This window comes from Rhinoraja longicauda, chromosome 14, assembly GCF_053455715.1.
Source record: "Rhinoraja longicauda isolate Sanriku21f chromosome 14, sRhiLon1.1, whole genome shotgun sequence".
In the NCBI taxonomy this organism is placed as follows: Eukaryota; Metazoa; Chordata; class Chondrichthyes; order Rajiformes; family Arhynchobatidae; genus Rhinoraja; species Rhinoraja longicauda.
Genome location: NC_135966.1, coordinates 12151762 through 12177962, shown reverse-complemented (window position 1 = coordinate 12177962; position 26201 = coordinate 12151762). Strand labels below are relative to the sequence as shown.

General features: G+C 40.5%; 1 protein-coding gene across 2 annotated transcripts; it reads right to left on the bottom strand.

The window, feature by feature from the left end:
• Positions 1 to 845: 845 nt before the first annotated feature.
• Positions 846 to 25933, bottom strand: LOC144600056 (protein FAM114A2-like). Of its 2 annotated transcripts, none has more exons than XM_078411419.1 (14): positions 25518 to 25933; positions 19448 to 19767; positions 19179 to 19278; positions 15957 to 16058; positions 14003 to 14103; positions 11239 to 11373; positions 10369 to 10542; positions 9898 to 10033; positions 8336 to 8421; positions 6552 to 6689; positions 6134 to 6273; positions 4993 to 5065; positions 4565 to 4618; positions 846 to 2820 (listed from the first exon to the last, which is right to left on the bottom strand). In XM_078411419.1, exons 2-14 carry the CDS (start codon positions 19754 to 19756, stop codon positions 2719 to 2721), a joined length of 1650 nt encoding a protein of 549 aa, XP_078267545.1. In that variant the 5' UTR covers positions 19757 to 19767; positions 25518 to 25933; the 3' UTR covers positions 846 to 2718. The 2 variants fall into 2 exon arrangements, with proteins under 2 accessions (XP_078267545.1, XP_078267546.1); XM_078411420.1 differs by having other exon boundaries at positions 9910 to 10033; positions 25518 to 25931.
• Positions 25934 to 26201: the final 268 nt, after the last annotated feature.

Here is a 26201-nt window from a genome sequence, read left to right as displayed (position 1 = left end):
GAAAATAACTGCGGATGCTGGTACAAATCAAAGGTATTTATTTCACAAAATGCTGGAGTAACTCAGCAGGTCGGGCAGCATCTCAGGAGAGAAGGAATGGGTGACGTTTCAGGTCGAGACCCTTCTTCCACCAGTTCCTCGCTTCAGTCACAGATGTTTCAACACAGTGACCTATGAACTGAAAAATCTTGGATCTCTGAAGTTTCCAACAGTTGGACAAGGATCCATTTTGCTGATGAGTTGCTAGGCTGAAGTTGGACTTCTCACAGATCTCATTTAGGTTTCAGTAATCTGATCGATTGAAACTAAAAAATAACTACCAAATGGAAATTAGGAAATATAGTTTACAGGATTCACATCTGGTGCCTCAGCATCACTGACACTGTAATCACAGCGCAAGTTACAAGTGGTTGCAACTCTATCAGAGTAAGATGGTTGCAGACTCTAGCCACATCACACCCTGAGCACTTATTCTAGGCAGACTCTTAAATGTAATTAAAAATATTATTCTGTCAAAGTGAATGTCTTTTGGTTGAGACATTAAACTCAGACACTCTCACATATTCAAGTTCTATGGCATCATCTGAAGAATCAGGGTGTCCTCCAGAGTGTTCTGAACACTATTTATCTCTCAACCCATATAATTAAAACAGACTTGATCCCATTGCAATTTTTGACATCTTGCCACAGGACAATCGACTTTCAGTGGCAACATCTGAAGAATTTAACGTACTGTAAAGAACCAAGTCACCCTGAAGTTTTGAGGCTTCACCAAGACAATTTCTATTACAATTATGGACAAGGAAATTTGTAATGAATAAATGTAGAAAGATGCAACAACAGGAGACTTTTAAAATAGGCACAACTTTACTTTTGTGGCCTGAGCCAATTAATCTGTAATCTTAATACTCTAAACGTAAACCTATTTAGTTGACACTCAAATTCAACAGATCGATTTCAGCATGCACAACTGATTTATTAAGACAGCCTAATTAAATAAATACTACATGTAGTGGCTTATCTGAGCATACTTTTGTTTTACTACCAGTTTATGGTTAACAAAGTAAATATACAAATTACTCATGCCTGAATAAATCACAATTGACCAAAATTGATTAGTAATTAAAAAAACGAACAAATTCATTGTTGCAGAGGGAGCAATCTAAAGCTTTTAATATTAAAAAAATTATGCCAAAAATGTTATGAAACAATTATTTGCACTTTTTAACAGGAGATACTTAAGTAATGGTTCTCAAAAGCCACAAAATAACTAAATAAAGGTCAATACATTATAAAGTTCCAGATTTTTAATTTAATTATGAGAAAAGTACATCATCATTGGAAACCACTGACATTACTTGAGATTACTAAATACCTAAGAGAATTCCTCTACTCTGATGGCTGTCAATTGCATAAAATTGCAAGTACATTTAAACTCTCTAATTCATCTGGATGAGACATCTTCTGGCAGCTGGATTGCGATTAGGATACTGTTGTTCATGGTTTAAGTTTTAAATTGACTTTAAGATGGTAAAGGATTGCTGCTAATTATGCAAAAGAACAGAATTTAACACTCATTCTAATTCTCACCCACATCTAGGTTTTGCTGGAAATGAGTCATGACACATATAGATGTCAAAAATATATTTTCCCTGGGCTTACACCAAAACAACTTAAGAAATTAAATTAAGACCCTTGCATATATAAATCACATCTTCCACTGAGTATTTTTTAAATGCACAGTACATTTTTCAAACAACAAGCCAGTATGTTTGCCAAAGTGTATCGTTTGATTAAAAGGTACAGCATGGAAACAGGCCCTTAAAGCCCACCGAGTCCACACTGACCATCGATCACCAATTTACACTAGTTCCGCTATTCCACCTTTGCATCCATTTTCTACACTTTAGGGGCAATTTACAGCGGCCAATTAACGATGTGGGAGGAAGCTGCAGCTCACAGGGAAAACGTGCAAACATTACGCAGGCAGCACCCAAGGTCTGAACTGAACCAGAATCTCTTGTGCTGTGAGAAAGCAGGTCTACCAACTGCATCACTTTCAATGGAGTTGGAGCGGCATGTAGCAAATTCACAAATGAGAAGCATAGATTTCACTGTTGTGAATTTCTTTGGAAAGTTTGGGAGACAGTGATTACAAAAAAAATAGAAGTGCATAAAATTGCATTTAGTTAAATGACCAGCCAGTGATAACTGGTAAAATACAGAAAAAAACATGGTACAATATTTCCACTTAAATATTTTCTGAATTATTTTACGATTTACATATAGTGTAAGCCAATATACATTTAATTCCGTATAAAGATCTGAGGTGAAAAATAACTTATTGCTATTATACAGCTAGAATTTTTAGTTCCATGAAAAGTAAATCTGGAAGGAATTATGAGAAACATTACGTTTTCTTTCATGCATAGAAAAACTAAAACAAAGTTTGTGAAAATTTGGACAGAAAGATCATATGCTGGAGATTATGACCCAAATATCGTAGTGCATTCTTATAATAGTGGATTTTTTAAAGAGAAAAGTTTTATGCAGAGGTAAACTACTTACCTTTTCCCTGCTCTCTGTTAAATCCCATCTCTCAACAAAAACATGTTTAAAGTGTTACAAAAGGCACCCTAAAGGAATCCACCCCGCGGCTGAATTCTTGGCATACAATTCATGCAAACTTCTTATGTCATGGAAAGTAGGTTAAATGAGTCATTGCGCAGTTGTGTTCAAGCTGGTCTGGATTTGAGAAATTTGAAGAACTGGAAGTAGAAGCCGGAATGCATCCTGGATGTATGTTGCGCTATTGGAGGCCTGGAAGAGAAGTTTGAACAAGCTACAAAATACTGAAAGTAAGGTGTTCCTTTGGTCAGAAGAACAATTATTCACAACCAGGCTAACACAGATGAACTTTGCAATCTTGTCTCCTTACACATGCTGCAAGATGAATTTTACTAAAGTACATGATGTAAAGGTCTGAGCTTTAACTGAACATAATGAAACCACACATTCTTCTGTTTATTGAAAGCCCATAAAGGTTGTAGAGAAACAGAGAGAGGTAACATTAATTGAAAAAGTCCATTAAAAAGTTGGGTATCCGAGAACAGCTTGACACGCATTCTGCAAAGGTCACGGACCCAAAATGTTAACCGTTTGTCTCCCTATAGTTGATGCCTGACATGCTGAGTATTTCTGGTATTTCCTATTTTATGGATAGAAGTTCAACAAAGATTTACCCCGGTGATATTGAATATGCCAAGTTTGTACGATGAGAAACTGAGCAGATTGAGCCTAAGCTCTCTTCAGTTTAGATGAATGAGATATGATTATTATTGAAACAATATTACTTAAACATAACAATTTGACTGGATTTGAAGAATTGATGTTTCCCTTCCTAGAACATTTGAATTACCCATCAGTGTTAAAATAAGGGTTGGCCATTCAGGACCAAAATAGAGTATAAATTTCTTCAAGGATTAAAAAATCATGGGATTAGTATAGAAAAAAAATACTTTAAAGTAAAAAAAACTGAATTGCAGAAGACAAGAGAGCCCGTCTGCTCCTGCATCTATTTCTTACATTGTGTTCTTATATAATACAAAAACCATCTATCCTGTGGAATAGTTGAAAATGTGATGGGATAGATAACTTTTTGATTAACCCTCATCTTTTGTGGCATGCCTTTAAAAGAAATTGGATAAAGCTGCATTTTCTAATGTCCTTCATGGTATCTGATATACATGCTATCTCAGAAGCTTATTGTAGAAATCTAATTTGTTTACAAACTGCTGCACCAGTTGTAGTGAAATAAACTAAATCAGTCTTGATGTCTTGCAAAACTTTGCATCTATATTGGCAAAATGTTGTATTCAATATTTTTTTAAAGTCTAATGACTTCTCTCATTTGCACAGCATGATTTCCAAAACAACAAAGATCACGTGACCAGTAAAGCTATTTCTGTTACTATCCAAACAGGCACCATGGTAAAATTTACAGCTAACAGTTTGTCCGCCAAGGTTTTCTCTAAAACAGACCGATGATTCTGAACATTTAAAAAACAAATCCTCAATTAATAGTGAAAATTTCAATTAAATGTTCACATAACTAAGAACTTGTATTTTTGTGGCGATGTACATGTCATTTTGGAGTTTTCTTTTCAGTATGATTTTTTTTAAAAACAGTCAATGTTACTACAAAGAAATCCAATTTGCACACAGTACAGGCCCATAAGCAGGCATGCATAAATGATCAAGTACTCTGGTTCTTGGTGTGTTTTGGGGATACATTTTAGCCAGTGCATGCCTTCTTCAAATAATGCCATGGAATATTTTATCTCCAGATATATTAGCTAGGTGGCATGTTAATTTAACATTTAACATCTGATAGAAAAACATTCAACAGGATAAATTCAAGCTTGATTTTAATCTACAATCATTTGATTGAGGCAAGAGTAATAAAGTTCGATCAACCATGTGCAAAAGCAGAGTAGTTTTGGTTTACATTAGAAATTTAATTAGTTACTTTATAAGCAAAGCTCATATATTGAATGAAAATTACCTCCAAAAATACTCCAGTAATTAATGGATTAAGAATGTTGACCTTCTCTTTAGCCTGTAAAGAAAATAATGGAAGATATATTACATTTATATACAAAGATATTTCCATAATTTTATATATTTTTAATAACTAGACCATAGTAAAGAAACTTAAATTGATTGAATTTTGGAAATTATAACACATATTCTGTGGTTTTGTGCAAAAAAGTAGACAAATTTCTAGTACTTTCCGCCTTAGCATTTTCGTCCTTCCAGAAGAAAGTGGCTTTACAAATCAGATCAACTACTGAAATACCCCAAATAAATAAGCTGCTTGAGGTTATGGAATGTAATGCAAAGTCAATTGAGAATAGTGGTCATTTATATTATATCATCTGTTTTTTCAACTGTTTTTTTAAAAAGTTCTGCAAAGGTGTTGTTTCTTCTTACCCCTATTGTTGTTAAACAAGTAGTAAACTGTTTTGAAAGGGTAGCCATTTCCTTACACAAGACGACAGTCAATCTGTGGAGAAAAACTGAAATTAGGAAAAATGTTCCACAATGAAGTGTTAACGTTTTGCAGTCTATTTTCTTTCTCCATCCAATATTTTGAGTTATACTGTATTATTCATTGGGAGGAGGGAAAAGCGTAGGAGTAATTCAATAAGTGTAGGAAGGAACTGCAGATGCTGGTTTAAACCGAAGATAGACACAAAGAACTGGAGTAACTCAGGACAGTCAGCATTTATGGAGAGAAGGAATGGGTGACCTGAAGAAGGGTCTCAACGCGAAACGTCACCCATTCCTTCTCTCCAGAGATGCTGCCTGTCCCGCTGAGTTCCTCCAGCTTTTGGTGTCTATCTTCGGAGTAATTCAATAAATTAGGTGGTTCCGGGGAATTGGAAAATTATATATTGCATTAATGTCCTTGCATTTAGAACTTGGAATATTGCAGCAACTGAAAGTTCTAAATTATTAGATACTGCCCAGGTAGCCAAAATAATATCCCATATCTCCTCAAAAAACATCTATTCATTCAGAAAACAGAGCTACGGTAAAAATTGCAGCCTTTAAGTATCAAGTTCAACGCATGCTACAGTCTAAAAATCCTTTCTAAAATGGAATTGCCAGGACCAGAGATGTGGCTTCGCCGTCACGTTTTGTAAAAGTTTCCACAAAATTGACCAATTATGGCATTTTTATGATCAATTAGGCCATTTGAAATATCATTGACCATTTTCATAAGATTTATAAGGTAAAAATGGGTCTTGCTTGGCATGAGTGATAGAGAATTGGCACCTTGCCTTTTATCATGCTTTTGGAAACAATTGTTTGGGAGCACGTAAAATGTGTTATCAATTTAAAAACAAGCAGCATATCATCCAAAGCCAAGTTCATTTGTTAAGAGTATGAACCTCCAAGTTATATTATTCCTCCTCACACCGTAATAGAACTTGCGCCGAAATTAGGATTCAAGATGTCATTAGTTTTCTTTTAAAGTGCACGTGTTTCTATTTATACTAGTAAGCAACCATTAAAATTCTGAAGCAAGCTACTTCTGCATATTTTGGAAAAGTTTTAAATGTCATACTTAGACAGAGTTTTGGCACGATCCAATGCCCCCATGTCTTGGTTCTGGCTGTGAAGAATCAGTTCTGCCACTTTATGGAACTGTTCAATGGATCGAGCAGTGAGCTCAGCCAAACTTCTTACAGCTGATGTATGGATATTCTGTGAAGCATACAGACATAAATGATACCCCTGTGCTCAACTCATATAAACAAGAGAAAGCAAACCAACATTTTTTATTGAAAACTATATGACAGATCCTGAGATTTAATTGGAGACTTTTATCTTCCCTTTTACAAAATGCTTCAGAATGGAAAAAAAAACAACAAAAAGAAAATCACAAAAATAATAGGGTTTAAGATACATAATTGTGGTTTAATAATGATGCATTTTGGGGCACTTTTGCTTAAAATTTTAAAGAGTGTCTGTTGTTTCATTACCTCAACTGAAACTTTGTGATCTTTATGCAAGCCTTCACATGTAGACTTCTCATCTTGGTCTTTTTTCTCTTCTTCTTCTGATATAATTTCTATTTGAGACCTTACTTCAATTATACATTCATTTGCGTTCTTTCTCACCTGAAGGAAATATAATTTTTTTATTTATTCAGAACAAAACTTCACTAAAGATTTAACATGAAACAAATTAGGATGCTCGTAATATGTTGTGCTTACATTAATGAACTAAAGATGTCATGGTGCCAAACATGTTTACTTTGAAGTTGTCGTCCCCTCTTCAACAAGTTTAGCAACATTCTCTCTCACTGCTCCCCCTCTGTGATTCCTCCTGGCCTCTGACCACGTTTTAACCCAGACTCGCTACCACAGCCACTTTGTTTCTCACTAGTCTTCCTGTCTCCGACTACATCCTATCTTTGTCCCGCCCCCTCCCCTGACATCAGTCTGAAGAAGGGTCTCGACCCGAAACGTCATCCATTCCTTCTCTCGAGATGCTGCCTGACCCGCTGAGTTACTTCAGCATTTTGTGTCTACCTTCAATTTAAACCAGCATCTGCAGTTTTTTTTTCCTACACATGGAAAGTATTCCGCTTCATTTAATCGGATATGACAAAAATGGATTATTTTCCTGAAGATCAAATAATGGGCGAGGTTCTCAGTGGATATTTCCACTATTTATTCCCTGGATAAAAACCTGATCAGTCAGGAACCTGGAAAAGTTATTGGTGATGTCTTGAGGGCAGTCCATATTCCAGTCGATGAAGTTCTTGATTTCCAAAAATGTATGAATAAATCTATTGGATCTGATCAGGTATATCCAAGAACACTGTGGGAAGCTCAGGATGAAATTGCAGGAACCCTGGCTGAGATATATGAATCATCAATAGATACGGGCAAGGTGCTGGATGACTGGTCAGTGGCTAACGTTTGCCTCTATTTAAGGCGGCTTGCAAAGACAAAACTGGGAACCATAGAACAGTTGGCCCAACATCTGAGATAAGCAAGTTACCGGAGAGGATTCCGAGGAATAAGCTATACATATATTTGGAAAGACAGAGGTCGATTAGATATAGTCAGCATGGGTTTGTGGGTGGGAAATCACCTCTCATGAATTTGATTTCCTTTTTTTGTTAAGTAACCAAGTAGGTTGATGAGGGCAGGGTGCCGACGTAGTCTAGATGGACTTCAGCAAGGCCTTTGATAAGGTTCCGCAAGGCAAGCTGCTCTGGAAGATTAGATTGTATGGGCTCCAGGGAGAGCAAGCTAACTGGATATAGAATTTACTTAATGGTAGGAAACAGAGGGTGGTGGTGGAAGTGGAAGATAGTTTTTCAGACTTGAAGCTTGTGAGGAGTGGTGTGCAACAGGGTTTGGTGCTGGGCCCAATGCTGTTTGTGGTTTATATCAATGATTTGGATGAGGATGTGCAAAACACAAATAGTAAGTTTGCAAGATTTAAATTTGAAAAAAAAGGGACAGGTGCATGGATACGAAACATTTAGAGGGACATGGCCTAAAAACAGAAAAATGGGACTAATTTATATAGGGCATCTTGTCAGCATGATTAATTGGGCCAAAGGGCATGTTACTGTACTGTATGACTCTACAATTCTAAATGGTTGTTTTATCCTCAGTTTATTACCAGATTAAAACCTTATCAATAACTGAAACCCCTTATGCACATATTTACAATAAGTGGTAGACACTTTACAGTAAGTGAATTGTTTCCCCATAAAAGAACTGAATCGGTCAGAAAATACACTTACTTTGCCTATTTTATCAGACGTTACAGCTAAATGCAGCTCCGATAACAACTCAGACATTTCTTCCACAAATCTAGACCCATCATCTCCTGCAAAACATATCAAAGTAACCTTCAGTTGTGCAAAACATTTTTTTCAGGATGACATTGGCAAAGCTTATTTATTGTTCCTTTCTATCTGCTCTGAAGGCACCCAGAGTCAATACATTAAGTGGCTTTAAAAATATGGTAATCAAGTCATGTATGCTGGATCAGATGGACATAGTTAGTCTTTCCTAGGTTAGATTTATTACTGTCACAAGTACTGAAGAACATTGATAAGCTTTGTTTTGCAAGTTATCTAAACAGGTCAGATGTACCTTAGATACAATCAATTCAAACTCTGATACAATAGATAGAGCAAAGGGGAAACTAGAGCAGAATATAGTTCCCAGCATTGTAACGCATTAACAAAGTACAATGTCCTGTATGGGGTAGAGGCAAAGCCCACCTTCTTGAAGGACAGAAGTTAACCACTTGGTTTTATGATATCCAGCAGCATTCAATGTCCTTTTTGTTGTTGCCAGTTCAAAAATTAGTGAATTGCCATATGATGTGAGCTCACAATTTCTGGACAAGCCCTGTACCACAACCAGTTACAGCATCAAAGCCAAAAGGTTACCAGGTAAGCATCCTAGTTTGCTGAGAGAAGCAAGGGTGAAGTTGTAGAGACGAAGATCACAATCTTTTAGTTCTCCTTGACTGAATAATGACAGAAACACTGGTGGCTTACAAATATATTACAAAATGATGGGATACACAAACCTGATACAAGAGGTCAGTCAGTGATAGGAAATTCTCACATCCCCACTGGGAGGAGCATTGGTTAGTAAGAACGTTCAGCGTGGGGTTGTCCAGAGAAATAGTTGTCTAATCCAGCCATCGAGTTTATTTGATGGAGTTGACAGAGATAGAGTTCATGAAATTAATGTAAATGTTGTAAAAATAATCTTCTATAAGGTAACAATACTACAATGCAAAGTTATTTAAAAAAAACAGACAATTGAGATTAAGGCAATAGGTTGAGTAATTTTGGCAAGGCAATGAAAACAGGAACTTTTTCAGAACAGTTGTAATTTTTGACAAAAGACCAGCCAGTAATAATATAAGAGTTAATTTTTCTTTTGTTGTAAATAAAATGTTGTACATAGTACCAATCTTGCAGTAAATAGTGACTGAGATTGTGGGACAGTGAAGTGGGCACAAAGATGATGAACATGGCATTCATGTGTAAAGAGATGGTTGTGGGAAGAACAACATGGAGAGGCAATATAAGCCAAATGTTGCTGTTTATGAAGTTTACAAATGATCTTAAAAGGAGATATAGCAAGTTAATAAGATCGTTAAACAGGTCATGGGACGGGTAATTCTGTAGACAGGGAACTGAATATAAAAGATAGCAAGAAATTTATGCCAAACTTTTATACATTTCTGCTGAATGACACATAATTTCAAACTAATGAAAAAGATTATAAAGCGTCTGAGGAAAACTAGTTGCAGTCAATAAAAATCCTGACAGCCCAACACCTTTTGTTGTACCTTCGCTCTCCTCTTCTTCCTCATCATCAAATTCAAACGAAGAAAATGTTTCTGTAATTGTATCCAACTCCCCCTTCAGCTTTTCAACTTCTTCTCCAGACAGAGAATTAATCACTGATTTAACCTACAGAAAGTAACAAACGTCCCTTACATGAATAGCTAAAGTATGCAGTTAGCATTAGGCATGCTAAATCAAAGTGTACATTTTAATGAAATCGACACAAGTACATAGAGCACATTAAAACAAACATGAAGAGGATTATTAAACAAGACTCGGATACATTTTCAATATTAGCATAACCTATGAACTTAAAATTAATAATCGCAAAATAATGTGGCATTTCTGGGTCATCTAATAAAGTACCATCCTGAATGGGTGATCTGCATTCAAAGTCAAAAACAAATCTGGCACTAACAGACAAAAAATGGAAGAAAAAAATTTTTTTTTTCCTTATTTACCTTTACTTCACTTTCATTTGACAAAATCTCTAATGCTTCCAGATGGGACAGACCTTGAAACTCATCGAACAAAATTCCATAATTAGCCTTCTTTTCTGCAGCTGTTGAACATTCATCAGCTGTTTGATGTTGTTGCTGTTGTTGTTCTTCTCTTTCTTTCGCTTCCCGCAGAAGCTGCATAAAATAAAATTAAAGCAGAATAATCTTCAGGACCGCCTCCTGTATAGGAAAGTGGAATATGAGACTCAATGCCTACTTAGGTGTGGTGTGCCTCAGCGATCGGGCCTGGGCCCATTGCTCTTTGTGGTTTATTCCCTCTTTTTTTACCCTTTCTTCCCTGTGCCCCACATAGATGCTCATCCATTTCTCCCATTATCCCACCCACCCTTTCCCCTGCTCCTTTCCTCCCTTCCTGTATCCCTTCCTCTGGCTTTACACTTCATGCCTCATGTTTCCTCATCTCGTAGCCTTTTGTCTTCTTTTCTTCTCTGGCCTTTATCCACTCATCTGCCAATCAAACCCCATCACCCATCACTCGCATAGATTTGTCTTGCCCCGGTCTCTCTTCCAGAATCTGACCCCACCCCTCACCACAATCAGTCTGAATAAGGGTCCCAGCCCAAAAAGGCACCTATCCATTTCCTTCAAAGATGCTGCCTGATCAACTCAGTTATTCCAGAATTGTCTTTTTCATCTGTGGTTCTGTGCATCTCTATAAATATGGCAGATTGCATTAAAGTGCCATGGCTGAATTAGTCAATTATTGTTGATCTATTTTTAATATTAATCTGCCCTCTGACATCTTCTGGTACTTATTAATAAAAAACATTCGTTATTTTAATTAAGTCACTGCTAAAATTGAGCATGTACCTGGGATAATGTGGTTGTTCTATACATTAGGCCTCGTGTTTTCTTGAATCCAGGATCTCCTTCTGCGATGACGTCCATGGTTTTTTTACCAATGAACTCAAGGGCATCCAAACCACCACTTAGTACAGTTTTCCCCTGAAAATAAAGTTAGCAATATTTACATCATATAATCCAAGTATGTAAAATAACTTTTATAATTAAACACATTCAATAAATTTAAGAGGACAGTGTTGTAGTATCTCAGCGGGTCAGGCAGCATCTCTAGAGAACATGGATAGGTGACGTTTCAGGTCAGCATCTGCAGTTCCTTGTTTCTTTAATGAATCCAATGTCAGTTTAGTTGGGTTTTAAAGCTCTCGTTAGTCTAACCAACATAATATGAAATTAATTATCTTAGTGGATTTATCTTTAAGCAAAGTTAGAAACAAAAAGCTGGAGTAACTCAGCGGGACAGGCAGCATCTCTGGAGAGAAGGAATGGGTGACGTTTCGGGTCGAGACCTTTCTTCAGACTGAAAGTCACGGGAAAGGGAAACAAAAGAAATAGATGATGATGTAGAGAGATAATAATAATAATAATATTCATTTATTGTCATTGCAACGAGTACAACGAAATTAAAAAATAGCCAATCCTGACGGTGCGTACAAACATATATGCAATAAATGGAAAAACAAATAAATACAATTATATTAAGTACAAAGATTTTTTAACGGTGTTGCCTAGTGCAGAAGGTAGTGTTCAGTTCTCGTATGGCCCTGGGGTAAAAACTGTTCTTAAGTCTGTTTGTTCGGGATTTGATCGACCTGAAACGTCGACCAGAGGGCAGATGAACAAACAGACGGTGGCCGGGGTGGGATGGATCTTTTATTATTTTGCCTGCTCTACTGAGGCAGCGTAGGCTGAACAGGTGCTCCAGGGAGGGCAGTGTGCAGCCGATGATCTTCTGGGCCGTTGTGATGACCCTCTGAAGGGCCTTCCTGTCCTTTTCTGAGCAGCTGGCATACCATGTGGTTATACAGTATGCCAGCACACTCTCGATGGAGCAGCGATAGAAGGACATCATGAGCTTCTCCTGCAGGTTGGTTTTCCTGAGGATCCTCAGGAAGTGGAGTCTCTGCTGTGCCTTCTTTACTGTGGTGATGGTGTTGGTAGACCAGGTAAGATCCTCTGTGATGTGCGTACCCAGGAACCTGAAAGCGGGTACCCTTTCCACACAGACCCCATTGATGTAGAGTGGGTCGTATTCTACACTGGTTTTCCTGAAGTCAATTATAAGTTCCTTTGTTTTGGAGGAGTTCAGGACAAGATTGTTCACTGAACACCATGCTGCCAGCCTTTGGATTTCATCCCTATAGGCTGTCTCATCTCCTCCTGAGATGAGTCCAACCACAGTCGTGTCATCCGCGAACTTGATGATGGTGTTGGTGGGATGGGTGGGGGCGCAGTCGTGAGTGTAGAGGGAGTAAAGGATGGGGCTCAACACACAGCCCTGTGGTGAGCCGGTGCTCAGTGTAATGGTGGAGGAGAGGTGAGGGCCTATTTTGACGGTCTGGGGGCGGTTGGTCAGGAAGTCCTTGATCCATTGGCAGATGGTTTGGGAAAATCCAAGGTCAGAAAGTTTGGTGACCAGTCTGCTCGGGATGACCGTGTTAAAGGCAGAGCTGAAGTCGAGGAAGAGCATCCTCACATAGCTCCCCTGGTGTTCAAGGTGGGTCAGTGCAGTGTGAAGAGCAGTGTCGATGGCATCCCCTGTAGACCTATTTGCTCTGTAGGCAAACTGGTATGGGTCGAAGGTGGGTGGGAGGCTGGCTTTGATGTGCTGCAGGACCAGTCTCTCGAAGCACTTTGTGATGACCGGTGTGAGTGCTACCGGACGGTAGTCGTTAAGGCCGCTGATGACAGACTTTTTCGGCAGTGGGATGATTGTGGCGGACTTCAGGCAGGGAGGGATGGTGGATTTTAAAAGGGACAGATTGAAGATTTTTGTGAAGACCTCAGATAATTGGTCTGCACATTCCCTCAGCACTCTGCCCGTCACACCATCGGGGCCTGCAGCTTTCCTGGGATTCACTGCTCTGAGCACGCGCTTAATGATAGAACAATGAATGAAAGATATGCAAAAAAGTATTGATAATAAATGAAACAGGCCATTGTTATCTGTTTGTGGGGTGAAAACGAGAAGTTGGTGCGACTTGGGTAAGGGAGGGATGGAGAGAGAGGGAATGCCGGGGTTACTTGAAGTTAGGGAAACCAATATTCATACCACTGGGCAATAAGCTGCCGAAGCTAAATATGAGATGCTGTTCCTCCAATTTGCGTTTAGCTTCACTCTGACAATGGAGGAGACCTAGGACAGAAAGGTCAGTGTGGGAATGGGAAGGAAAAGTAAAGCATTTAGCAACGGGGTAATCAGATAGGTCCAGGAGGACTGAACGAAGATGTACAGGGAAACGATCGCCCAGTCTACGTTTGGTCTCGTCGACGTATAAGAGTCCACATCTTTAACATTTTTTCATCCAGAGAGTTGTGAATCTGTGGAATTCTCTTCCAGAGAAGGCAGTGGAAGCCAATTCACTAGATGTTTTCAAGAGAAAGTTAGATATAGCTCTTAGGTCTAACGGAATCAAGGGATAGGGGGAATAAGCAGGAATGGGGTACTGATTTTAGATGATCAGCCATGATCATATTGAAGGCGGTGCTGGCTTGAAGGGCCGAATGGCCTACTCCTGCACTTATGTTCTATGTTTCTATGACCCATACTCACCGTGCTTTGTACAGCACTTGTAATGGTAGAAAACATCCCAAATGCTCCACTGGTTGGGGATGAGGTTCCACTTTCCGTTTTAGGGACTTCTTCAGAGTTTTCTGGAAAGCAAACAGTACTGCAAAAGTTAAAATTATTTACTCAAATCACGCTAGGCACATATCATGTTATAACACCGATACAAAGGAGTTCTTCTTCTTCTTAAGCCCTTTGCTCCTCTAGGGAGCATAGGCCATTGACAAATGTCCTCCACCTCACTCGGTTGTTGGCAGTTCTTTCCAGATTTCCCCAGTTGAGCCCACTCCCAGACATTTCTGCCTGGACACCTCTTCTCCAGCTGTTCCTGGGGCGACCTCTTTTCCTTTTTCCTTGGGGGTTCCATTTCAGCACTTGGCGGGTGATGTTCGTGACAGGTTTTCTGGCGGTGTGTCCAATCCAACTCCATTTTCTCCTTCGAATTTGTAAGTCAATGGGATCCTGCCATGTTCTTTTCCACAGGTCCGCATTGCTTACTTTGTCTCGCCTCCAGATGTTTAGTATTCTCCTGAGGCAGGTGTTAATGAATGTTTGCAGCCTGTTTGTTGTGTATTTTGTTGTTTTCCATGTCTCTGATCCATACAGTATTACCTGCTTCGCATTTAAATTAAACATGCGTATTTTGGTGTTGATTGAGATGTATTTTGAGCTCCAGATCTTCCTGAGCATGTTAAACACCACCCTAGCCTTATTGATTCTGCTTTTTATGTCTGCATCTGCCCCTCCGGTGGTGTCCACAACACTGCCTAGGTAGATGCAAAGAAGTGTAGATCCTTAATTACTTGCATTTATCTGGACCTCTTTGATTTCTTACTTCAAAGTGGAAATCTAGCAAAATGGCATTCTGGTGCAGTTGGTAAAGTAACAGCCTCACAGGGCAGTGACCCAGCTCAGACCCAAACTGTGGTGCTGTTTGTTTGGAGCTTGTATGTTCTCCAAGCGTCGGCATCGGCTTCTCCATGGATGCCTCATTTCCTTCCACATCCCCAACTCTGTGATGGTTGGCAGATTAATTGGCAACTCTGGCGTGTAGGTAGGCGAGTGACAGAATTTGCAGAAAGTTGATGAGAATATGAGAATAATAAAATTGAATTATGTAAGATGGGTTCAATGGTGCTTCATCACTGGCATGGACCCATTTCTGTGGTGTGTGACTGCATGACCATCTTTGCAGATGGACGATGGCTCCCGAAGTTGTCAACAGTGCTTTGCCTGCGCCGGAAAGAGAACCTGATCTGCCAGCAGCAAAACTTCCTAGTAGATACATCCACTAGCCAGCTTGAAGCCTCAGCATGTGGCATCTAATCGTCTCAATGACTGTACATCATTGGCCTGGTTTCTTCAGATTTGATAGTTATTCACTAGGCTCACTAGTTGTCGGTGAGAATGCTTAATTTCTTGAGATCTTGCACCTTAACAAAAGAGGGGCTTTATAAAGTTTCATAAGTAATGTATAGTAAAAACAGGTAGAACCAAAGAAAATAGAGCAGAGCAAGATAGACCTCTCGACCCTAAAAACCGTAGTATGTCATGGCACCATTTTAGTAGGCAGAAACTTGCAGAAACATTTAAAAAGAAAAAATAACAAAAATCTGTGAATTGATAGATGAGATATATTCTGCATTTTTATGGTATCATCACACATACTGTTCCCCGAAACACTGCGAGAGGCATAGCGAACGGCGGTTTTGCCTACTAAAATGGCGGACGTTACGCTCCTTCGCGTACTACACTTCAGTATAGGCGATTTTGACGGAGTGTTTCATCTTGCTCCTCTAGTATCTGTGGATAGAACTGAGGATTTTTCAGCCCAAAAAGCATGGTGTCATTTGCATCATTATCCTTCGTGGGCCCTCCATTTTAATCATTCACAGACGTTAACGTTTCATAATTTGGAACGCCATTTTCAAGTGATTACCTTTGTCCCCTTCAGACAATCTTGTTTCTGTTGAAACCTCTGTAGGACTGGGAATCCCAAGAGACGACTCGGCTTTTTCAATCACGTGGGAAATTCCATGACCTACAGTAGTAACAAAAATGGTTAAAAGGCTAATAAGTTTTAAAACAGACAAATTCAAGTCAGTCTAAGGAAAGAAGAGTTTTACCAACTCAACATTGGCAAAGAACTTGCTGTGAAAATCCGCAATTCCAGTCACATTTTGAAAGCATATCTTGCTTTAGAGCTGGCAACCAAGTTACCGAGAGGATCCTACTATGTCTTGCTGGATGAATTTAACATTCTTAATGTCAGTAACTTCTACAGAAGGATTTCAGATGACAAACCTAAAGATCAGTAACCCATTTTCCAGCAGCAACTGTCCTGCTCTATTACTTATTTTCTACTACCATATTAAAAAAAGCAACTAAAAGCAAGTCTTTCAAAACTAATACAACATATTTGGCATGAATGCATTGAAAAGCTGTCAAGTATTTCACTGTTTCAGGACCCTCCCAACTGGATTCTAAGATTCAATAAGCAACATCAACATCAATAAGCAACAATTATAAAATAAAGACATCCTTAAATCCAAATCTTTCTCACCCCCCCTAAAAAAAATATCTCAAAACCACTCAAAAAGATTATTCAAAAACTAATTTAGTAAACATGTTGTCAATCTACGATTAACTGAGATAGCTTGGCAATATTTTAGTCTCCACCTGAATATTGTCATGCACTTGTAAGGTGGACCACTCCATCCACAATTTGCATTATTAAACTTTTAACACGAAAAAACATCAAGGTGTTTCACGATCACCATGCCATAATCAGACACAATTTTCCATGAACAAATTCATGCTGGCTACACCTAATCAGTCCAAATACTGGTAGATTTCATCCCTCAGAATCCCCTCCAGTAACTTACCCAAGCTCACTGGTCTGTCGTTCCCAGATATCTACTTGCTGCCCATCTTAAATAATGGCAACAGTAGCCACCCTCCAGGCCACAATTCCATCCCTAGCTTTCCACAAAATCCAAGGATGTACTTGGTCGCCCTGGAGATTTAACCACCATAACGTGGATTGATACTGCCAATACAACTTCTTTGGTAATTCATGTCTAAAACATCACAACTCATTTGTCTCAAATCCCTAGCTTCCATGATTTAAATATTCATTTTAAATTGGAAATATTCATTGGAAAGCAGTAACAGGATTGGTCAAAGTCAACATGGATTTATGAAGGGGAAATCATGTTTGACAATCTTCTGGAATTTTTTGGGGATGTAACAAGTAGAATGGATAAGGGAGAGCCAGTGGATGTGGTGTATCTGGACTTTCAAAAAGCCTTTGACAAGGTCCCACACAAGAGATTAGCGCGCAAAATTAGAGCACATGGTATTGGGGAATGACATGGATACGGAACTGGTTGGCAGACAGGAAGCAAAGAGTAGGAATTAACGGGTCCTTTTCAGAATGGCAGGCAGTGACTAGTGGGTTGCCACAAGGCTCGGTGCTGGGACCCCAGTTATATACAATATATATTAACGATTTAGACGAGGAAATTAAATGTGACATCTCCAAGTTTGCAGATGACACAAAGCTGGGTAGCAGTGCGAGCTGCGATGAGGATGCTATGAGGCTGCAGGGTGACTTGGATAGGTTGGTTGAGTGGGCAGATGCATGGCAGATGCAGTATAATGTGGATAAATGTGAGGTTATCCACTTTGGTGGCAAGAACAGGAAGGCAGATTATTATTTGAATTATGTCAGATTAGGAAAAGGGGAGGAGCAATGAGACCTGGGTGTGCTTGTACATCAGTCACTTAAAGTAAGCACCCAAGTACAGCAGGCAGTGAAGAAAGCTAATGGCATGTTGGCTTTCATTGTGAGAGGATTTGAGTTTAGCAGCAAGGAGGTCCTGCTACAGTTGTACAGAGCCCTTGTGAGACCGCACCTGGAGTAATGTGTGCAATTTTGGTCTCCTAATTTGAGGAAGGACGTTATTGCTATTGAGGGAATGCAGCGTAGGTTCACCAAGTTAATTCCCGGGATGGCAGGACTGTTGTACGTTGAAAGACTGGAGCGACTAGGCTTGTATACACTGGAATTTAGTAGGATGAGAGGGGATTTTATCAAAACATTTAAGATTATTAAGGCAGGAAATATGTTCCCAATGTTGGGGGAGTCCAGAACCAGAGGCCAATTCACCGGATGTTTTCAAGAGAGTTAGATTTAGCTCTTAGGACTAAAGGAATCAAGGGATAAGGGGAAAAAGCAGGAACGGGGTACTGATTTTAGATGATCAGCCATGATCATATTGAATGGCGGTGCTGGCTTGAAGGGTCGAATGGCCTACTCCTGCACATATTTTTCTATGTTTCTATTAAAGGGAATCAAATAATATGGGGTTAATGAAACAAGGTGATATTTTTTTTACCTCAGTTTTCTTTAAGAAGCAAGAGACTTGCTTCTACTCAATTTTATCTCTCTTTCCTTTTCCTCTTTTTCTTCACCCCTCAGCCAAACTCTGCATCCAGAGTGCTTCCTACACCTCAGGTTAATGGAAGCAGTACTCACCCAAAATCACGGAGGTCAGCAAGGGGGAAAATCAGTCAGAGACCCAACACTTGTAAGAGAATGCAAAGGTATGGCAAGAATTTGGCCCTTCATTAAGAATCAGAGGAGAGAGGTTTAAAGTCAAGAACCAGAGGACATAGTTTTAAGGTGAAGGGGAAGAAGATTTAACAGGAACCTGAGAAGTAACATTTTCACACAAAGGGTGGTAGGTGTATGGAACAAACTGCTGGAGGAGGTACTTGTGGCAAGTACTATCGCAACGTTTAGGAACATTTAGATATGGTAAATTGATAAGATAGGTTTAAGAGAGATATGGGCCAAATGCAGCCTGGTGGGACTAGTATAGATGGGACATGTTGGTCAGTGTGGGCAAGTTGAGCCAAAGGGCCTGTCTCCACGTTGTGTGACTCTATTGGGGAAAAGGTCAATTGAATAGAAGCTATGCCTGACACACAGGCACCATTTCACGTCACTGTGCTCCCAGCTCATGCCACCTCTCATGGTCTTGGAGAACTTGCAGACATACATAGACTAGTGTCAATTTTTTAAAAAATTCTAGAAAAACCAACATTCATGAGATTTTGCAGGAATTATATTTTTAAAGGACAGCAGTAAACTCACCAACAGATGCAACTGTGGCTGTTGCTGTTGTAAGCAGTGACTTCCCCCAATTGCCCCAGTAGCCCCAACTTCCTGCCTCCTGATCAGAGACGACCTTTGGCTGCAAAACAGGTCATGATCAGTATGGTTACATGCCAACCATATTTCTCACTTGCACAATCATCTTTTGGACAAGAACGTAAATTCCTGCCAATGCGATCAAGGGCAACACAGAAACACTTAATCAAGGTTAAATAATCGCTCGTATAAGAACATCTAATATTGCTTACCTTGTCATCAAGCTCCGATGGTTGCTGTTCAGTTATCCCAAGAGTGGATCCTTTTGATTCCGGTCTCTTTCTTGTCATACTGATGGAATTCTTTCCTTTACTTTCATTAATTTGAAGTTTCCTTTCTGCAGACTCGTAGTCCTCAGTTTGGGAATTGTCTGTAATGTTCGTCCCAAGTTCAGACTTGGAGTGCTGTAATGTTACATCCTTTGTATTGCTTTCCCCTCCATTGGCTGCAACACTTAAACTATCTTCTGAAATTAAAGATTCCTTATCCTCGGGTGTCTCTGTAGTTTCAGTTTCCTCCATCTTTGATATATCTGAGAGTGAATAACAAAATTAGTTAGTGATAACACAAAGGGATAAGCCATATAATCACAAACCGGCTCCATCATTCAGTAAGATCAATCCTCAATGTCTTAAACGATACTATGCTGGCCTATCCAAATATCCCTTACTGTCTTTAGTGCCCAAAGTCCTATCAATCTCAGTTTGTAATGTACTCACTGATTGTGCACAATGGAGAGATGCTATCTCTGGAATGGAGAAGTCTGAAAGGCCCACAAATCCTGTGAAAAGATTTCACACAAACTCAGTTCCTTATGGCATTTTCCAACTTGAAAGAAGCCCTCAGGCAAGACTGTACATCCGGAGAAGCATCTTCTCACCCTGTCCAGCACTGAGAAATGTTAATGCTTCAATAAAGTCACCTCATTTTTCTAACTTCCAGCAAACACATGCCCCTTTCACTCACTCTCTCATACAACCGACCTCATCCCAGGAATCAACTAGGGAAACTAGCATTGCCTCTCCTCCATATTCATTTTGGATGTTTCGGATCAAGACCCTTCTTCAGACTGACCAAAACTGTACACGGTTATGAGGGGTTATAGTTATGAGACACCTGACTAGGTCATTTTTTATTTCTATGGAAATAAAGGACCAAGAGGAGAAATTGCTATGAATTTGAAAGGAAACGAGTATATTTTTTGGTGCAGGAGAGTTATTCCTGATAATCTGCTCAACTCACAACACTCAAACTGGACAGAGTGGTTGAGAGGATGTTTCCACTAGTGGGAGAATCTAGGATCAGTGGGCACAGCCTCAGAATAAAGGGAGGCATCTTTAGAAAGGAGATGAGGAGGAATTTCTTTAGTCAGAGGGTGGTGAATCTGTGGAATTCATTGCCGACGGCTGTGGAGGCCCAGTCATTGGGTATTTTTAAGACGGAGATTGACAGATTCCTGATTAATAAGGATGTCAAGGATTACAGAGAGAGGACAGGAGAATAAGGTTCAGAAGGAAAGATAGATCTGCCATGATTGAATGGTGGAGTAGACTCGATGGGCTGAATAACCTACTTCTGCTCCAATGACTTATGAACATAGGAACAACCCACTAAAATACTTTGGCACATATTTTGATGAGCTTCCCACATCACTGCAGACATTTTCCTGCATGATTGTTCGCAACTTTGCGACTTCCATACAGTGTCTCCACATTGTTATATCCGTTTGCTGCCATTTTGTCTCGACCATAACCAAAGCTGCACTCCTACGTGGGAACAGCAACGTGGGTATTTTGTTTTGCATTTACACAGTAAACTTGCCACAAAAACGAAATCACACCATCAATGTTTATTTTTTCATTTCAATGGAGGGGAATGGCTGCATAAGATTGTTAAATCTGAATCAATTTAGATCCTGTTCCAAACTATTTCAGCAACTTTTAAGTATTTAGTGATTAAAGTCTTATTGTTTAATTTCAAAATCAATTATTTTTAAATGGGCTTTCTATAAATCATGGAGTCACATAAAAGAGATGACACATGTAGGCCTTTAGCCCAGTGAAAGAGATAAATCTAATTCTACCTCCCAGTACTCAAGCTGCAGTCTTACAGGCCATGACCTTTAATGTACTTACATATAATGTCTGAAGAAGGGTTCTGACCCAAAACGTTACCCATCCTTTTTCTCTAGCGATACCTGCTGAGTCACTCCAGCGCTTTGTGTCATCAGATCATAAGTGATGTCTATATCCAAGTGTTGTTTAATTGTGATTAAGTTTCTGCCTCCACCAATCTTTCAGGCACTGAATTCAAGGCCTCACTATGCTCCAAATAATAAAAATTACTCCAGATCTGTCAACTTTAAATCCATGCCACTGCCTTTTGGCCACTCCTAAGTAAATAGATCCTTGCTTTTATTCTCTACTCAAGGCCTTTAAAATGTTATACAACTCATTTAAACTTCCCCTCCCGAGGCTACTCTGCTGCAAAGTAAACAAGCCTCTTTATTCTTTGCCAGTGCTAACATTTTCCAGTCCTGGTAACAGCTTTGTAAATCTACTCTCCTCTGCACCTTCTCCATAGCAGACATATCGGTCTGGGAACAGTGAGCATATACCATGCAGAACCAAACCTGCAACCCAATTAATGTTGTGAACAATTTCAGTATAACCTTTCTGCTCTTTTATTCTACTAGACCATGGACCCATTGAGCCCAAACCTCTCCTGCATTGGTGCAGCACCCTCTCCTCCCCCCCCTCCTCTCTCCTCTCCCCTCCCCCCCTCCATTCCCATCCCCACTCCATCCCCCTCAACCCCCCTTATCTTTCCTCCTCCCTCCCGAGGAGATAGATTTAAACTTTAAAATGTGAATAACTTAAAAAATATAACACCGATTTCAATTAAACTTCTTCCATTAGCACCAAAGGGACGACGGTGAGTAAGGTGGGCCTAAAATTGTTGCGCTATCGTGTACCATTTTTGCTGTAGTTCAGGAACAAACAAACGAGAGTTTTAGTATATAGATAGATGCTTTGCCAAATAAAGGAAAGCATTTTCCGTGATTTTTCTTTAAACCACTCATGACCCCGCTCTTCAAAGATCTGCTGACATACACTCTGTTTAGTTTACTGTCACGTGCACCGAGGTACAGTGAAAGGCTTTTGTTGCTTGCCAACCAGTCAGTGGAAAGACCGTACATTATTACAAATTGAGTCATCCCTGTGTACAAATACATAAGGGAATGACGTTTAGTGCAAGATAAAGGTAGTCAGAGGCTCTCCATTGAGGTAGATAGTAGCTCAGGACCACTCTCTATTTGCTAATAGGATAGTTCAATAACCTAATAACAGCTGGGAAGAAACTGTCCCTGAATCTGGAGATGCGCATTTTCACACTACTGTACCTCTTGCATGATGTGAGAGGGGAGAAGAGGGAGTGACCAGGGTGAGACTCGTCCTTGATTATGCTGGTGGCCTTGCTGAGGCAGTGTGAAGTGTAGATGGAATCAATGGAAGGGAGATTAGTTTGTGTGATGGTCTGGGCTGCATCCACAAATCTCTGCAATTTCTTGCAGTCTTGGATGGAGCTGTTCACAAAACATGCTGTGATGCATCCCAATAAAATATTTTCTATGGTCCTCCCATTTCCTTCACACAACACAAAGTCTACCACTTAGGACTGTCAGACACCCCTTTGTAAACCTGTAAGCTATATCCAATGCATTACTTCTCCAATTCTCTTCGTTAATTCTTCAAACAATTCAAATTTTCATCAAACACTGCCTTTCCTTTATGTTGACTATCGCCAATTTTGAATGAATTTTTAAACGGTTTCTTAGAACGAATGCCAAGAATTAAAAAGATATAGCATGGAAACAGGCCCTTTGGCCCACCGAGTCCATGCCGACCATCAATCACCCGTTTACACTAGTTCTATATTTTCCCACTTTCTCGTCCCTACACACAAGGGGAGATTTACAGCGGCCAATTAATGTATACATCGCATGTCTTTGGGACACAAGGGGAGCATGCAAACTCAACACAGTCAGCACCCAGGGTTGGGATCTAACCTGGGTCTCTAATACTGTGAGGCAGCAGATCTACCATCTGCACCACTGTGCCACCAACTTTATCCACCAGTTAAATTTACTAGCCTCTCGTTAGGGAAGAATAGAAGAGAACACAGTAAATGTTTATGACAAGGTGGAAACCAAGACAGACTGGTCAGGCAGCATCTGAGATGGGAGAAAAAGAGAGCAGGCTGGCTGGTTGTGTTACCAAACCAGAAAGGCTGGTTATCTGAGATTGTTGAATTTAATGCAGAATCACAAGGTTTGCAACATTTCCAATTGCTATGTAAATTGTTGTTCTTACCCTGCTTGGTGTTGCCATGAAAAAGAACTCTAATGGCACCAATGCTAAAAAGAGATCAATATTAAGATGTGTCCCAGACAGTGGGAACCTGGCGCAAATCCTTCCCCTCGGATGGTGCTCTCGTAGCAATGAATCACCCACAGCTAAGTAGTGGAGAGGCTGCCTTTGATGATTATTGGGTGGGGTGGGGCCAGAAAAATAGCTGCTATCGCTGCTTTGTGAGGTTCAGGGTAACCCTGGTCAATGGAGTGTGGACCATCACAGGGAAAGGTGGCACTTGTTCCATGTTAGATACACTGCCCAGATCCTACAGTCTTTTTCATCACCCCTACTGCATGTGATCGAAGTTGCCGTCATCGCCTCTCTATGTTTGACTGCACAAGATCTCCTCAGCCCAGAGATTTCTCTTTGACAATCTTAAAGGTGGCGAAAACACAACAGCATAATCAAGGACGAGTCACACCCTGGCCACTCCTTCTCCCCTCTCCCATTGGGCAAAAGAATAGATGTGTGAAAACGCACACCTCAGGTTCAGGGAGTTTCTTCCCAGCTGTTATCAGGTGACTGAACCATCCTACCATAACTAGAGAGCAGTCCTGAACACTATCTAGCTCATTGGAGACCGTCAGACTATCTTTGATCAGAATTTACTGGCTTTATCCTGTACTAAACGCTATTCACGTTATTCCCTTTATCATGTATCTGAACACTGTGAACGGCTCGATAGTAATTATGTATTGTCTTTCCACTGACTAGTTAGCACGCAAAAGTTTTTCACTGTACCTTGGTACAAGTAACAATAAACTAAACAAAACACTGCTGAGTATATCATGGACAAATAGAGCAGGTGCACACATTCAGACAGCAGAAAGACTATACATGTTTACAATCGAGCCATCCACAGTAATAGATAAAGTTTACACATCTTGAGTGATGAGTGCTGACTCCGCTCACCCTAGCCTGCCCATCTGCAAACCTCACAGGCAGCCTCTTCAGACTGAGCTGTGGGCAATTTTGGAGAACACCAATTTTGCAGAATACATAGCCCATACTGATGCCCAGTCTGAAGAAGGGTCTCGACCCGAAACATCACCCATTCCTTCTCTCCTGAGATGCTGCCTGACCTGCTGAGTTACACCAGCATTTTGTGAATAAATACCTTCGATTTGTACCAGCATCTGCAGTTATTTTCTTACTCTTTTTAAAAAAAAGTACAGACTGAAGGGCAATAGCAATATAACAAATCTACTCTTTGTAGGCTAGTACCAACTGGGGGCACCACTGTAACAGAACATAGGTACTTGAGGAAATGATTCAGGGCAGCACACATTTTTTTAGCTTGTCACATGTACCGATGTACAGTGAAAAGCTTTTTGTTGCATGTTATCTAGTCAGTGGAAAAACGAAATAAACAATTAAGCCATCCATTGTGCAGATAGAGGATAAATTAAAGGGAATAATGTATAGTGCAAATTATAATCCAGGAATGTCCAATTAAAGATAGTCCAAGGGTCTCCAATGAGGCAGATGGTAGGTCAGGACTACTCTTTAGTTGATAGGGTGGTTCAGTTGCCTGATAACAGCTGGGTAGAAACTTTTCCTGCATCTGGAGGTATGGGTTTTCACACTTCTGTTCCTCTTGCTTGATGGTATTGGCTCCATCATAACCCTTAAACAAAATCCAGCACTTTATTCTATCTTTAAAACATGTTCTTGTTCAACAAAATTACTTAATGTGCAGAACTGTTAGGGAAAATGCACATTTCTTGATGGTTGGCAAGATATATTAAAATTCAAGATTATACTACTCTAAATTCACTGACTTGACTTTCACCGGTCCCCTCGCCTCCACCTCACTCAGCACCTCATGACCCGCGCCATGGGGCCGCAGTCACAGCCCACAACTCACCCCAACGCGTTCCCTTGACTCTTCACCCTCAGCCGCCACGTCGCTGAACTTCCACCGCGGCTGTGGTGAGCGGCCTAGCGGCCACTGCGCATGCTCCGGGGGAGGCTCGGGGACCGGCGTCACTGCCCATGTTCATGGGGAGGCTCCGGGACAGGCGCCATTGCGCATGCTCCAGGGGAGGCTCCAGGACAGGCGTCACTGCGCATGCTCCAGCGGAGACTCCGGGACTGGCGTCACTGCGCACGCTCCAGTGAGGCTCCAGTGAGGCTCCAGTGAGGCTCCAGTGAGGCTCCAGTGAGGCTCCAGTGAGGCTCCAGTGAGGCTCCAGTGAGGCTCCAGTGAGGCTCCAGTGAGGCTCCGGGACAGGCGTCACTGCGCATGTTCAAGGGGAGGCTCCGGGACAGGCCTCACTGCGCACGCTACAGTGAGGCTCCGGGACAGGCGTCACTGCGCATGCTCCGGAGAGGCGTCACTGCGTATGCCCCAGGGGAGGTTCCGAGACAGGCGTCACTGCGCATGCTCTAAAGGAGACCGCCAGGTCATAGAAACATAGAAAATAGGTGCAGGAGTTGGCCATTCGGCCCTTCGAGCCTGCACCGCCATTCAATATGATCATGGCTGATCATCCAGCTCAGTAACCTGTACCTGCCTTCTCTCCATACCCCCTGATCCCTTTAGCCACAA